This window comes from Tachypleus tridentatus, chromosome 13, assembly GCF_004210375.1.
Source record: "Tachypleus tridentatus isolate NWPU-2018 chromosome 13, ASM421037v1, whole genome shotgun sequence".
NCBI classification, from domain to species: Eukaryota; Metazoa; Arthropoda; class Merostomata; order Xiphosura; family Limulidae; genus Tachypleus; species Tachypleus tridentatus.
Genome location: NC_134837.1, coordinates 81,212,571 through 81,229,361, shown reverse-complemented (window position 1 = coordinate 81,229,361; position 16,791 = coordinate 81,212,571). Strand labels below are relative to the sequence as shown.

The window sequence follows — 16,791 nt, the reverse complement described above, 5'->3', positions numbered from 1 at the left end:
GTTTTGAAGATCAAATTTAAAAATCAAACTACAGTATAAAGACTGTAATTAAAGTGTACTTCCTACAGAATATGAAAGTGAAAGTAATGCAGTGTAATAAAATAAGCAACATAAATATATAAAATTAAGAACAACAAAGTTTATTAGTTCAAAATTCATATTTTTTGCTTTGTAAACAGCAATGCAAACAGAAGAACACATATTTTGAAGAAAATATCTTTAAATTTGTAATTTGTTTATATACGAGTTGTGGTTAATTGTGCTAAGCTATTGTTTGATTTTGAAAAAAGCTCTTTGAACATGCTTCTCTGTTCAAAACATGTTGGTGTTTGTTTTTATACTCTGTGTTTGTATTTAGCTATTATGTTATAGTGTGTTTGTCATAGTAGAAATTTCACCATTCTATAATTAGTATAGAATATATCTTTATTAGAATATATTTAGGTATTTTTTCTAAATTTTCGTGCAGTTCTTATGTACATAATTAATCACATTGGGTTGAACGAATGTTGCAAGATTGTAAACGTGCTAATTCTTTTACAAAGTTAAAGGTCATATGCTGCTATACACTTTCTTCTTAAGTTGCAAGCTAGTTTGTACATGATTCTGTATACTTTTTGAGAAAATAACCTACGTTCAAAGAGGTAATAGCAGAGATGCCAACTATTTCAAATGACTGAGAGTAATGATTGTAGACAAAGCCCTTTGTCATTTGTAGCTACTAGGCCTGACCAATGTCTCTAAGCTGTTTATTATTATATTATTATTATAACTATTATTATTTATTACTGCTATAGATTGCTCATTTATGACTGTGTTTTGTGTATTTAATAAATAAATTTAAAAAATTCTTTTGGAATTATGTCTTTTATTTAGTTCAGAGTAACAAACATACTGGTAAAACAACATTGAACATGCACAAACAGTAAGCAGAAAAAGCCTTTGTGTAAGGACTAGTTTATATCATGTTTGTGACACTTATTGTAATAGTTTTGCAGCTGTTGCAGCCTTTGCTTTCATGAGAATGTCTCTTGATGGTTGGAATTTACAACAACATTGTCCATTTGACTGCACACATATCTTGTGTGTTATAATACTGCTCAAAACTGAGGTGCTCAAGTTTGGTCTGAACTTGCTTTTGTTTTTAGTCACTAAACTAAATATCCTTTCACTGTCAGCATTAGAATGGAAGATTGTAAGAATTCCAAGTATAACCCTACATAGAATGTCATACTTCTGGTTGCCATTTCCATCCTTAACTGTAGACAGCTGAACTCAAAACTTGTCAACATTCAACTGAAGGACAGTTTCTGAGAAAGTATCAATTTGATAGTTCAAATATTGCCCTTCCAACTTGTCAATAGTGTCGTGCTCATGTGTATTGACAAAAACAGGATACCTGCCTGTGAAGAAGTGTAGAGAAGAGAAATCTTTGCTAACTTTCAGTTTTGGATCAGCAACCTCTGCATGAATCAGATATTCATCATTTAGAGGGAAATGTTTCATCATGTAATTTGTAGCTGCAATATAGTATTTCTTGACACTGGTGTAGAAGCTGATCAGGTCCTTTTCATATTTAACAATGTATTTCTTGGCAGCATTTCCAATAGAAACTGCCTCATCAGATTTGTGTATGGATTCATTGTTGTAGTCAAGTTCAGTGATGTTGCCTTCAAGATATTCTGGCTTGATGTATCTGACAAGTATATTTTTAACTTGTGTAATCAGAGTTATATGCATAATGTGTATGCAAGGTTCTTCTCTTTGCAATATCAAATTGGTTTGCTCAAGTAGAGGAATTGCAGACTCTAGAAAAAGACAAAATAACAAGTTCATTTTGTTGTCCAAGAAAACTGTTAACTTATCTAACTTGCTCTGTGCATAACTTTTCTTGGTTACTTCCTTGCTATCTTTCGTTTTTTTTTTCCTTTTTTCATTGATTGTCTCTTCTTTAGTTCAAGGTCAGACTGCCTAAACATATATTGAGTTATATCAAATGTTTCTTTGTCTGCTTTTGGAGACTGTTGTCTTGTGTCCCTGTGTGGCTTCAATGGCTTCCACATGTCCAATATTCTGTTGAGGCACATCCCAAGTGATAGCCATCTTGTGCTAACAAGTTGTAGAATTTTTCTTGTTTCTTTGTCATACAATCCTTGAAACTCTTTGAAATGTTGTTTTCTGCTGGCACTTTTGTCCAGAAAATAGTAGATATCTATCAATATATCAGAAACTGGGCAGGGCAGTTCTCTGGAAGCTTTCTGGACAGCAATATTCATGAGGTGACAGGCACAGCCCATGAAGTAAATGCTAGGCTGTCGTCTTGAGATGTGTCCCATCACAACTTTAACTATACCAGACATAACTGAGGCATTGTCTGAAAAAAACCTAAGACAGTTTTCCCATGGAATTTTCCTCTTTGTCAGTTCGTGGTCCCAAAGCTTGAAAATATTCTCTTCTGTTGAAGCTTCTTTCCATTCCACCATTGTCAAAAGAGAACAAACAATTTTTTCAAGCAAAGGGTTCAAGATATCGTACAACCACTGGATTCAGTTTTGAGTCATCCATGTCTGTGGATCCATCTGTGGCTAAACTGTAAGCACTGTTAGTAAGTATGCTTGAAATCATTTTGTCATTTTCACAACCCAACATTTGTACAATGGCTGTAGTTTTGATTCTAGCACAGCCATATTTTTTTGCTATATCAGAGTCTGGGAACATTTTTCTGAATAGATGTCCTGCATGTTCGGCTACAGCTAGGGATAAATTACGAGCAATGACAAATTGCATGAACATCACTTCTGCATTTATAGTTTCATATTCTGAATTCTTACTCATAAATGCCGTTATCTGTATCGTTTTTGTCTTCCCCTCAGCCTTTTGTTGGTGAGATGCCGACTTTGTATGTCTGGAACAATCGTTTATCCCGCCATGAGCCACAGAAAAATCGATGTGACAAACTGTACAAAACGCATGACTGTCACTGACTTTTGATGCAAAGACCGGATATTTTGCACTGTACTCTTTCCTAAATTTTTAATTCACAGTTTTAGTCCTTTTAGATTTGCCAGAAACAAGACAATCTGGTGAACAAGGCCTCTTTTTTTCCATCTTGTGAACGATCGCATTGGTGTTTCTTTGCCGCTTAGTTTGTTTTGGATTTCGCGCAAAGCTACTCGAGGGCTATCTGCGCTAACCGTCCCTAATTTAGCAGTGTAAGACTAGAGGGAAGGCAGCTAGTCATCACTACCCACTGCCAACTCTTGGGCTATTCTTTTACCAACGAATAGTGGAATTGATCGCGAATTATAACGCCCCCACGGCTGAAAGGGCGAGCATGTTTGGTGCGACCTGGATTCGAACCCGCGACCCTCGGATTACGAGTCGAACGCCTTAACACGCTTGGCCATGCCGGGACCATGCCGCTTAGAAAACGAGAAAGTCCCATCTACGCGAGCGCTTATTGGCTGACAAGCACTGATGACGTAACTATGGATTCCCCCCACGTACCCAGTATGGAGAAGCACCGCACTCAAACTATTGGTAGACGTCAGAGATACAAATATTTTTTATTATTCAAGCACAATTTATCGCAAGTCAAAATTTATTTGTATCTCTCTAGAAATTTTCTTTTCACCCCTTTCAAGCCCTGGGGAACAATTTATCACTGTATTGTATAGGCCTATAGAATATATAATAATTTGGGAGTTGCAACAAGTAATATTTGTCTGTATGAGCGTATAGTTGTAACGTATACACCAAAATCGTAATGGTTGGCATCTCTGTAACATATAATTAAACCTGTATAGACTATAAACTTGTTAGATGCCATGTTTTAAACAGGAATACTGAAAAATTACCTTTGACTTAAATATATGCAAGTCTTTAAAACGTGTTGAATATTTTGTATTCTTTTACTATAAGATTCATACCTCTACCAAAAGAAAATAAACTGTTAAAATATAACTTTTAAAAGACAGGCATTTTCTATCTTCCAAACACATTTGTAATGATCATGTTCAAGAGCATTAATTTATGCATATATCTGTTAATGAGTATTTATGTACACATCTTGGTGTTAGAAAGATAAGGTTGTTCAAAATAAAAGTTATGAAATTGAGAACTTGTACCTGTTAGTGCTATCACCTTCTATTAAACACTAAACAACTGCACATGAAAGTTAGTGCACAAAGCCACTAGATTTTTCAGAGCATGTTTAAAGCTTTTTCAACTGATTATGTGGTCTGTGTTGTGTACTTAGATAAATCTGCCCTAGAACTGGATTGCAGTGTCAAAATAAGAACATTTATAGGTAGCATTGTTCTGTCCTTTTGACTGGAGATATGGTGCACCGCATAAATGCTTTGGCTGGAGAAACCAGCAAGGATCTCTGACTTAGGAATGTTCTTTAAATCCCTCTCAACAATAACACCTCTTGAGGAATTCAAAGTAGCATTGAGAGTAACCTCGATGGGTATATCCTCAACAGCCTGCAAATTCAGGAGGAATTTGGTGTGTTGTGATGTAGATGTTTCCACCAAAATGTCTCTAAAGCACAACTTCCTGACTGACTTGGGGAAGCCAATAAACCCCTCTAATCCCTTCTGAATGAAAAAGGGAGACATTTGCCCTTAGGATATCTCAGATAATGAATGAAGGATGAGAAAAGGGGATGTGGAATTGGACTGTGATGGTGACAAAGTTGTAGGTATACTACAGAACAAACAGAGAAAAATAACAAAGAAATGCAAAGTTGCGACATAGAACCAGTACACAAAGTTGACAAAAAAGTGGGTCATAGTCCATAAACCATGCATACAAGAAACTAGGAGAATTTGTTATTAGAGTAATATGATGACCATTATTTACTAATGACTGTTCAAAATATTAGTTCCACACTATCAAGAGATTAGTGTTTTACCAAATCTGGCTTCCATTTTGAATTGCATCAGCACCTTTAATCTTCCAGAAAATCATTAGAGAAATACTAGAAGACACTGGTAAGGTAGCATATCTCAACTGGAAAAATATTGAGTTGATTGGTTGAGATGACAAATAACACAAGGAAAAAAAATCAACCAGATCCAACAGAGACTTAAAGAGAATGTCGTTTATCTCAAAAAGATGACAGGTGAATTCTTAGGGGAAAAAACAAACATGCCTACCAGGATTCATCCTTTGGAAAACATACTCAAGACCATATGATATGAATTTGTAGCTACTTGCATCAATAAATGTTACAGTATGATCCAAAATATCTGGCCAGATTGGATACTGATGCTAGTTGGGCTTGGTGGTGTCATTTTTCACGTTGCCCCTGATGGATCTAAGTGACCAATCACGTGTCAAGAATAGTTAAGGATACAGAAAGAAACAAAAACATGCATGGTTAGAGAAAAAGGCTCTGAGCATCATACATAGATTGAAAAAATCAACGAGACATTCTACTTTTTTTTCTGATCATAAGCCACTAGTTTTCAACGTTTGAGAGGAAATTGTTGGTATTTCAACCCTAAATACTGCTAGACTACAAAGACAAACCATAGTAATGCAGATATTCTACTACGATTTCTATGAGAAAAAACTGAATAATGTCTAGATTGTCGAGTCTTTCACCTCATGCATTTAGATTAGCAAAATTAGCTATTTATTGATGTTCTACAATGCATTGGTGAAGCAACTTACTTCATTTATGTAGGAGGTTCTGTTCAACACACTCACAGTGTTCAGTACATACTAACAACGGCAATGTTTAAAACTGCTGAACTAGAGTTGTCTATATGAGACAATGTCTCTTTTGCATTGTCAATACCATTTCCCGTTATTGCTCCTAAAATGGCTCAGCTTGATATTCACATAACTACAGTAACTAAGTTATTTAACATACTATCAAACATCATTTCCAGTTAGCCCAAACCTGTTCTATCTTTATACAGAACTATGAAGACACTGAAGCCTCCAAAGAGACTTGACATGTGATGTGTTTAAATTAAACAGGACAGTATTTTGGTTGAATTAAAAAAAGTCAAAGTATATAGAACTAGGTTAAAAGAAAAAGGAATGTAATAATTATATTAAAGTGCATTTGTTATATGCATGCCTTTTAATGAACATTTGTTATGTACTTTTTGACATTAAAAATAAGGTTTTCCAGAATAAAAATTACAAAACAGAGAACCTGAATTTGTTAGTGTTACTATCTTATATTCAAAAACATAACTACTAATTTCTTATTCACAAAAATGATTACCATTTTAAGCTTGTTTCAAAATAGCTTAAAAATACAGTTACAACAGAAAGTGTTCGTACCCCTGCATTGTGAGTAGTTTTTCCTCATAACTTAAAAAGTATCACAATTAAGACAGTGAAAGTAAAGTATATTATAAATATTATATTAACACACATCTATATAAATTTTTATGTAAATTGAACAACAAATAAACTGTTTATAAACAAATAACCACACATAGGGGGGCAAAAGTGTTTGTGTGTCTACTTTAATGGTCAGTTGTGTAGCCTTTCAGGTGAATTACTTAACGCAATCTCTCCTCATAGCCCTCCATGATCGTTTGACAGTACTCGACTGGTATTTTCTTCCATTCTTCTTTACAGAAGGCCTCCAGCTCTTGCAAGTTTTTCGGATGATGCTGATGAACCCTGGTCTTCAACTCATGCCAAACGTTTTCAATTGGGTTAAGATCGAGTGACTGCGATGACCACTCCATAACGCTTATATGGTTCCTCTGCAATCAGGATTGCACATATTTCGATGTGTGCTTAGGGTCATTGTCGTGCTGGAAGATCCAACGACGCCAAAGCTGCAAGTTCTGAGCATCATTCTTGATATAAGTGCCTAATATTTCAATGTACTCTTCTCTTTTCATGATTCCGTTGATTTCGGTGAAGGCTGCCTACACCAGGAGAGCTGAAGGAACCCCATAGCATGATCAAGCCACCTCCGCATTTAATTGTAGGGACGGTGTTCTTTGGAAGATTTTGTTCCCCCTTCTTACGGAAAATATAGCGAACATCATTGTGGCCGAAAAGCTCAATTTTAGTCTCGTCTGACAAAAAATGCTCTTCCAATAGGTAAGGGGTTTATCTACATGCTTTCTTGCATACCTCAATCGTGCTTCTAAATGAACAGGCTTTAAATATGAAGTTCTACGAGGATGGCATAGTTTGAACCTAGAAGGGCGTAACATGTTCGTAACTGCAGAGGTGCTCACTTCAACCCCAGTTTCCCTTACCAGTTTCTGTATGTCATTACGTGTTAAACAAGGGTTCCTACTAACTCAGGGGTTCCCAACCTTTTGGCACTCGCGACTTCTTACCTAAAAGTTTGAAACCAATGTGACCCCCTACTTAGGGCTTACTATCAACAGCTTAATTTTTCATTTATTTTCTGTAAAGGAGAGGGAAAGAAACATCTAAAAAAATAATTAAAAATTCTATAATTATTTATTAGCAAATTAAATCACATTGGTCCAACCTGAATTCACAAAAAGAACATATATTTCTTAAAATAATATTAACATAGGTTTGAACAGCTATCCAACCCAGCTAGTGAGATGCCTGATGTTGCATTTCAGCAGCAAGCTTTGAAATTCGTGGCCGAGCGTTTGTTAGAGCCAGTCTCATGTCATCTCCAACATTCAATCTGTTCCTATTCTTTGTTTTTATATTGACAAGAATGGAAAATCCTGCCTCACACAAGTAGGTAGAAGCAAATGGAACAAGGACACGTAAAGCTATCATGCTGACTTTGGAGTATGACTTATACATAGCGCACCAGAACTGAGTCACGGATTTCACCTTGAAGATATCACGAGCTGAAGAGTCGTTCCTTAGATCCAGAAATTCATCTTGGATGCTGGATACATCAAGTTCAGTACAAAATGGGTTCCTTACCAGGACCTCCTGTTCCTGTGATAGCTCAGGGAAGTAACGCTCGACTTCCTTTTCTAGAGACTGAAGATGTTCGGTAATCTCATCCTTGAGAAACTGATCCACTTGGATATGAGACTCATCCGTCACTCCACAAAGTTTTTCAAACATAGCGATGTTTCCAAGATTGGTTTTCCGACGCCAGTTCTGCAGTTTGGAAACAAAGGCCCGAAGACTATCTTGAAAAAGGAGAACATGTGTTTCCCTTCCTTGAAGCTTCAAATTGAGCTTGTTCAGCTGGTAAAAAGTGTCGGCTAGGTACGCAACCCTTTTATTCCATGCTTCATCTTCGAAGTGAGCTACAAGATCTTTCCTTTCTTGAGTCTCCAGGAATAGCTTTATTTCATCTTTCATTTCAAAGACACGATTAATAACGTTTCCTTTCGACAACCAACGTACTGCTGTGTAGAAGAGAAGGACTTCGTGGTCAGCATTCATGTCTTTGCATAGTTCTTTGAATAAGCGAGTGTTGAGTGCTTGAGTCTTCACATAATTTACAATTTTGATTACAGATTCAAGCACTTCCTGCAGAGAGGCAGGGAGAGTCTTACTAGCGAGAGCATATCGGTGAATCATGCAGTGGATGCCCTTTGCTTGAGGTGCTAGCTTCTTCGCTCTCGACTGGAATCCTGATTTCGATCCCAGCATAGCCGATGCCCCATCCGTACAAACCCCACACACGTTTTTCCATTGAAGATATTCGTCTTGAAAAAAAATTGAAACTTTTTCCATGGCATCATCAGCTTTTGTTGTGGTTTCAAGTGCACTGCAGAATAAGAATTCGTCTTTGATGTCACTTGAATTAATGTATCTCACGAAGACAAGCAACTGAGAACATGAACTTACATCTGTTGACTCGTCGAGCTGAAAGGAGAACAAAGGGAAACCCTTGATTTCAGTCAAAACCTGTTCCTTCACATCCATAGACATTTTAGAAATGTCTATGTAAAGCGACCCACCGGTTGGGAACCCCTGTACTAACTTCTCTGAGAACCTTCCTCTTGTTTCTCTCTGGAATTTTGGTGGGGCATCCGGAACGAGGGAAGTTAGCAGTTAATCCTGTAAGCTTAAACTTGGTAATTATGCTTTGAACAGTAGATTTTAGCACATTAAGTTGTGTAGCAATACTGGAAAGAAACACACGAGACTTGTATTTTACAATAATTCGGTTTTTTTAAATCACTGGACACTTGTTTCCTGTTCGCCATGATGACCAAGCAGATAATGATGGAGACGGTGCTAAATTGCCGGAAATAAATTTTTGCTGGCTAAATTCCAATAATTATGAACCCAGTGTCTAGTTGTGGAATGGTACAATGCAGTTTATTCGCCAAACTAAACAAAATTTTTACGGGAATATCAGTTTTTTCACACGTTCTGAACTGTAAGCACACTTTCTGCTCCTCCTATTTTTGGTTATTTGTTTATAAACAGTTCATTTGTCGTTTAATTTACATAAAAATTTATGTAGATGTGTGTTAGTATAATATTTATAATATATTATACGCCTATTAGCTTAATTGTGATACTTTTTATGTTATGAGGAAAAAACTATTCGGGACGCAGGGGTACGAACACTTTCTGTCGAAACTGTGCCAAAGTAGAAACATAACAATAGAAGATAACTTTAAACTCCATTACTTGGTACTACTTTTAATGTAAAGCTCCTACGTATAGTTGTATTTCCATTATGTGCAATTAAATTATTATAAATATATACAAAAAATTATTATAATATACTTTAAGCACTCAGTTTAAATACTTCTTTCTAATATTTTCAATTGTATACATTGCTGAGAACATTATTATTTACTTGTATTGTAACATTCAAGATGGGTATAAATACAGAAATTCAGCTAAAAATGTTAAGATAAACAAATGCAATAATGTATAAATATTGTATTTGAAGATCTTAATGCTACATTAATAAAGTAGATATATATATAGTAAAATACGATTTGGTCTCTCATTACTTTATGATACAATCAACTACTGTCTTTAGATATAGGAAAATAACCCAAGTAATTTGTTTCTTACCTCTAGGATGTGATTCACATGAGTACGTAATTGTTCCAAGTCACTGTCAAGATCCACACATATACATCCAAGTGACATTGCTAATATCAATAGAGAAAATCTTTATGGTTATAAATGTTATATGTACTTATTTTCTATAAATACCTTTTCAGGCATCTTGTTATCTAATTAATTCAATATACTTGTTTGTTTTGAATTTCGCACAAAGCTACTCGAGGGCTATCTGTGCTGGCCGTCCCTAATTTAGCAGTGTAAGATTAGAGCAAAGGCAGCTAGTCATCACCACCCACCGCCAACTCTTGGGCTACTCTTTTACAAACGAATAGTGGGATTGACCGTCACATTATAACGCCCCCACGGTTGAAAGGGCGAGCATGTTTGGCGCGACTGGGATGCGAACCCGCGACCCTCAGATTACGAGTCGCACGCCTTAACACGCTTGGCCATGCTGGGCCTGATTCAATATATTATTTATTTTTATAATACACAGAACTTGAAACTAAGTGTTATTATTTTACTTTTTTTTTCAATCTAAACAGTCTCCAGCCATTTTTTGCAAAACTTTTAATCACATAAGAACAAATCTTAATTCTAATTTAGTGTTTTAAAGCTCAGTGTAATATGTTATTAAACCGTCTGCCTGAAATTGAATCACTTAGTGCAATAATCTTCATTTAAGAAAGGGGAAATGTGCATTTTACACAGTGGGTTGTATTCTTGGGCAAGAATGTCACAATTGGAGGTTTTTTTTGTTTGTTTCTGAATTTTGCACAAAGCTACACAAGAGCTATCTGCGCTAGCTATCCCTAATTTAGCAGTGTATAGAGGGAAAGCAGTTAGTCATCACCACTCACTACCAACTCTTGGGCTACTCTTTTACCCATGTATAGTGGGATTGACCATCACTTTATAATGCCATCATGGCTGAAAGGGTGAGCATGTTTGGTGGGATGGAGATTCAAACCCAAGACCCTTGGATTATGAGTCACATGCCTTAACCACCTGGCCATGCCAGACCCTCAATTGGAGGTATCAATCCAACAATAAGAAGGTCCAAGTAGTAATAAATGCTTCTCACTGACGTACATTACCAAGTTAAGTTAACTCCTAAGACTTTTATTATTATATGTTGTTATGTTATATTGTTACTATCACTGTACAACTGAATAGGCTATTGTGTAAAGTGTTAAGTGCCAAAGGATAAAGAATAACTTTTCACAAAACTAATAGTATGTTGTATTTTTCACAATAACTGGTTCATTACGATTCTGATAAAAGCTTGTGTTATGCTTGGGCATAATTTGCAGTTTATCACATCAAATGGATAGCGTTGAGAACATAATATTGTAAGTTTTATGCACTTTGTGATTGGTTGAGAAGGAAGGTTTACCTTGTGTTTTCATGGATTCCAAGTTTTGACAGTACTTTTATGGTCTTTATTTTGCTTTAGCATCATACCATAAACATTTCATGACCATATTTCATTGCATCTACATAAAACAAAGATGGGTATTATCTGTAGCAGACTATGATTATTCTATGTGTACATTCCATTAGAATTTATAATAACAGGAATATTGTGAGCAAGTTACCCTTTTCAGTTACTGAGTCTGAAGTGCCTTTACTAAGTGATGCTTTCTCTTAATGGAACATATCAATAGTGACCAGTCACTAGTAACTGTACATCAGATCAAGGTATGGACAATGATTTATTGTTGTCAAGTACACATTGTATTATACCGACTAAAAACATAGTATGATTTCTCAGAGAATGTACCTGACTTGCGCATAGGTTTCAATACATATGTATGATAAAGAAATGAACTAAGCATTTTATATGCTGTAATATTTTGTAAAGGTTTGTGGTTGTAGTCCTCCCTTCCAAGGTTCATCAGTTATCATTAGGAAATTACATGATTCACATAGGCATTACTGCAATGAAAGTAGTAAGCATATATTATGTATAGCAGTTTAGTATAGATAAGAATTTTAAGCAGTGTTTAGGCAAATAAGGCATGCTAAATTAATCAAAAAGTACTCACAGAGGTTCCATTTTATACAAGGTAGTTGCCATGTAAACCATATCATTTGCAGGTTTATTTTATAAGTCAGTTTCTTAGTAGTTTGTTTAGAGTGGGGATGAATGCATTTTTAAATGGATAGAAATAGTTATCATGAAATCTGTAACACTAGATGCCACTAATAAACAGTTCAAGAACGTATCTGGTGTACACAGTATTTCAGAAACAACTGTTGCTGATAATGGAATATCCTTTACTATTTCAACTTTCCAAAATGTTTTGGCTAAATTGAAGTGATATAAAAAATATTTTTTGTATTAAGTATGTTATGGATGTATAAAATATATTGTTTCATGGAGTTTATCATAACTGTTATAAGAAAGAAGCTTATGATATGTTTCATTTGATGCATATTAAAACATGATAATTTTTTTTGTTTGTTTGTTTTTGAATTTCGCACAAAGCTACTCGAGGGCTATCTGTGCTAGCCGTTCCTAATATAGCAGTGTAAGGCTAGAGGGAAGGCAGCTAGTCATCACCACCAACTCTTGGGCTACTCTTTTACCAACGAATAGTGGGATTGATCGTAACATTATAACGCCCCCCCGGCTGGGAGGGCGAGTATGTTTGACGCGGGCGCGAACCCACGACCCTCGGATTACGACTCGCACGCCTTACGCGCTGGGCCATGCCAGGCCCCCAAAACATCATAATATAAGTTCATGTGTTTATGTCAGTAAATAGCATACTTGATGTATGTAGTTGTTTATAAGAGCTAATGGTGAGAGTGTGTAGTATAACATACATTATTAGTAGTTCTAGTGTGGATCATGAGAAGATTTCGTGTTCTGAAGTGTGTGTCTTCAAATACAGAGACCCTTACTGAATAAAATGTAACGTCAGTCAAGTGCTATCTCCATGTGATGTGCCTGTTTTTAACTTCTGGAATTACTAGAGAATGTTTAAGTTATTAATTATAAAGAAAAGTACAAGTTCAAGTTCTGTAAAACTGTTTCTACTGAATCAGCAGTAAGCTGGAAAGCTTATAATTTGAAGTTCAGTCCTTATGGTATGGTGGTTCATTGTATAGCTTTGTACTTAGAATGAAACAAAAAAGTGAAACTTTGCTGTAATATTAAATGTTACCCAAACTCTTTTTATTTGGGAATTAAATATTTCATGTAAATGATATTGTAATCTGAAAAGTAACAGATTAAAATAAGGTTACAAACCTACAATTGCTGGTCATTTTTCAAGTCACACATATACAGTACATATTTTAGCTTATGTGTCATATCTTTTAGCTAATAACAAAACAATCCTCTCTTCTCTCATTTTATTGCTACAAACATGAAAATCAACTGATAGTGTAATTAGCCAATTCTGAAATCTAGATTACTTACATACATATCGTAGTTTCTCTTTATCATAATGATATGTTTCATAATCAGTCATATTAAGCCTTTTCACTTCTATGGTTAACTTTTCTAGAGTTGGCCTATATGGAAACAATCAATAAACGTTACATATCAGAAAATAAAATAAACAATTCTGTGCATTACTGTTGTTTTCTAATGCTACTTATGGAGAGAAAAGAAAAATAGCAAAATAATATTATGTAGCTATATTAAAAAAACGCATAAAAAAGTCAATTCTTTTGGAAGCAGCAGTTAACTCATGAGAGTATTATTATTAACTAATTAATTTGATATTTCTAGTTTAGAATATGTTTTTATTTCTTAATAAATAATGTATTAAAAACTAGAAAAAAGAATTAAGTTTATAAATAGAACATAATTAAAAAAAATTATTATTAATATCACTTTTATACAAGTGTTGTAGAGGCTAACCTAATAGCATTAACTCTTATTCTGTTATCATATAACACTAAACTTCATCGGTTTTACAACTAGTCTAATTTCAGTTAGCATAATTAATAAAAATGAGCTACAACCATTTACAAGCAGGTTATTATTATTATTTTTATATCAATAAAATCAACACAATAAACGTTACTTGTCAGATTCTTTACCAGCATTGCTGTCATAACAACCAAGTGACTTATTGTTGATCATTTTATCTTAAACTTTTATCTTTTAGCCAACTCACTTGAAACTCAAAATGAATATTAACTGAATCATAAAATAATTACACTTACATAGATTGTACAAAACCCTGTCTCTGAAAAATAAAAGTATACAGTAAGAAATTATTCACACATTTTAAATATAAATAATTTCTCACTGTTATTAAAAGATGATGAAACATTGAATATTTTTGTCACCTTGAAATTATTTTATTTATAAAAAAATTAGAAACAAGCAAAAATATAAAAATATTTATTGCATTGTAATTTGTAAAGAAATTTAAAAAATGAACTCATATATATATGTTCTTTTACATATTATTTACATTATTGATATTTTTTGCCAATTAAAGACAATTTGGTTCTTATCTGCAACAAATGTCGAGCATAGTACAAATTATGATATGTAACTGAAAATTTGGATAAGATATACATTGCAAGAAAGACAATAATTAATTTTAAAATGAAAACAACTAACAACATTAACTAATAAAATATATTTGTAACAATGCTTAGTTACATACACGTTGTGATATGAGCTGTAGAACAATATCTAAACTTGAAATATTTTCTTCAAACAATCTTTGCTTGCACAAACTATTGGAAGAGAGTCTGAATAACAGATAACTTTATTCAATATTTATCTATAGGGTATGTTTGTTAACAGTAATGTGATTAATTTTATTAGAAACATCAGTCATACATTTAAACATTAGAAATTTTAATAAATTATCCAGATAATGGCTCCAGTTAAAATTAAATTGATATTGGTAGAACAACTCAAGATTCAGGATAGATTTTAACAAGGATTTAATATGAAATAACCATAAAATTGGACTATTAAACCTTTTTTAGGTAAAGGTCAGGCTCACGATTTTACTACCTAAAATTGAATATTAATAGTGGAAATTTATAGAAACAGTTGCATTTAGAATTATGTATATTTAGAATTAAAAATGAAAAACTAATGATGAAAATTAAAAACTTATGTTATAGATTAATATAACATAGTAATTTCTCACTCTAGCTCGAGCAACCATGTTTGCCTTATTACGGTGATGAAGGCTGATAACTGATGGCAAAAGTTTGCATGGTTCTCCATCCACTTGTACAGGAATGGTACGGTTGGTAATCATTCTTGCTGTCTGACACTGTGCAAGGCATGTACCATGACCACCTGCTTGTAATAAGGGCTAGAACATATTTCACCATAAGTTTTTTGCAATTATATTATGTTGAATGAGAAACATTCATGTCTAAAAACGAATCTGATAGTATTGTTAATATGTTCTGTCAAGTTAAAACAATGATTATAATAGTAAATTAGAGCAATAAATATCAAATAATAACTAGATAATGTTAAAATTTGAAAAATGAAAGTAGAGGGGTATTCCTAAAAATAAATGTGAATTAGATAACTTTTGTTTAATATGAGAATAGTACAACTCTAACTTTTGGCTTCTTGAATCCATCACTAACCTTTCATATATAATCTACTGATAAGAAGGTGTATGCTCATCCTGGGAAGAATGCAATTTTATCAAATAAACATAAAATGAAGGGTACCAGATTACTGTTAGTATTTATTGGAGCTGCCCAGGGGCAGCATTACAGATTTAAGTAAGAGAAAGCAACTTTAAGTAGAGTGGTTTGTTTCACAGGTAAAAAACTTAAAAATCAGTTTATTATTTATTAATTATAAATCTTGTTATATTAAAATTACCGATATAAGAAAAACAAGCGACTTAACAGTTAATGTTGTAAAATTCCTTTCTCTAAAAAGTAAGATTGTTTGAAATTTAAGACTGACCTATATTCAAGCCAATACATTAATAATAAATTCTATGGCTGACTGCAGGGCAACAAGCATTTATGTCATAGGAACATCAGCTGACTTTTTTTTATGAGTTTTACAGTTTACTTCCATTTGGACTTTCACTTTATAAATGAAGTATTATAAAATGAATTGAATGCTACCTGAAGCTTGTCTGTGTGCCTTAAATCATGTATAAATAATGAAATAAATAAACTAAACAATAATTTATTTGTGTAAGAAAAAAAAATGTCACAAAAATGAATAGGTTACATGCTATCATAAAATATTTAACACTGGAGGTCATTCCTCATTCGCCAAACTCTTTCCTTCTCTTGAATGTAAGTGTTGTTTTCAGTAACAAGACAGAACAGCTAAATTTTGAGTGAGTGATTTATTAACATTTTGTGGAGGGCGGTGCTGATGTGATCTAATTTGCCTCAGCTAAACAATTTTTGAAGTACCAAAATGTTTTGTTGTTTAAACTTAGTAAGAGTAAAATATTTTGTCATATTATCACACATGATTTATAATGGTTTTTAAACAATTTTTACCTACTACATGGAGGATGTACAATCTTCTCCCCTCAATTCTCACTTTCATCTTCTACAGTCTGTCAAATCAGGCTTGAGATTGCAAGCTTGACAATGAGGTAAAGTGTTGTGAAATGGTGGAGATTTTGAGATTTGTAGAAGCAGAATGGGAAACTGTTAAATGAAGTTGGTTGTACAAGCTATGAATTTTAAATACGAGCACTGTTCCAAAAATTAATAAGTGGTATGAAAGATCAACTGCCACCCTACCCCGACAATGATGCCCATGGATATGTCCTTTGCAATACTCAAGGTATAAAAATGGTTTCAGATCATATTTACAAAACTGAAACCTGG

At 33.9% G+C, this 16,791-nt stretch overlaps 1 protein-coding gene across 1 annotated transcript in view; it reads right to left on the bottom strand.

The window, feature by feature from the left end:
• LOC143238394 (diacylglycerol kinase zeta-like) overlaps positions 1 to 16,791 on the bottom strand; it is a 196,345-nt gene that overhangs the window by 18,488 nt on the left and 161,066 nt on the right. The window contains exons 18-21 of the mRNA XM_076478560.1: positions 15,111 to 15,281; positions 14,161 to 14,183; positions 13,406 to 13,500; positions 9,982 to 10,061 (exon numbers count right to left, since the gene is read on the bottom strand). Coding sequence (XP_076334675.1) covers positions 9,982 to 10,061; positions 13,406 to 13,500; positions 14,161 to 14,183; positions 15,111 to 15,281 — 369 coding nt within the window. The remainder of the gene's footprint in view (positions 1 to 9,981; positions 10,062 to 13,405; positions 13,501 to 14,160; positions 14,184 to 15,110; positions 15,282 to 16,791) is intronic.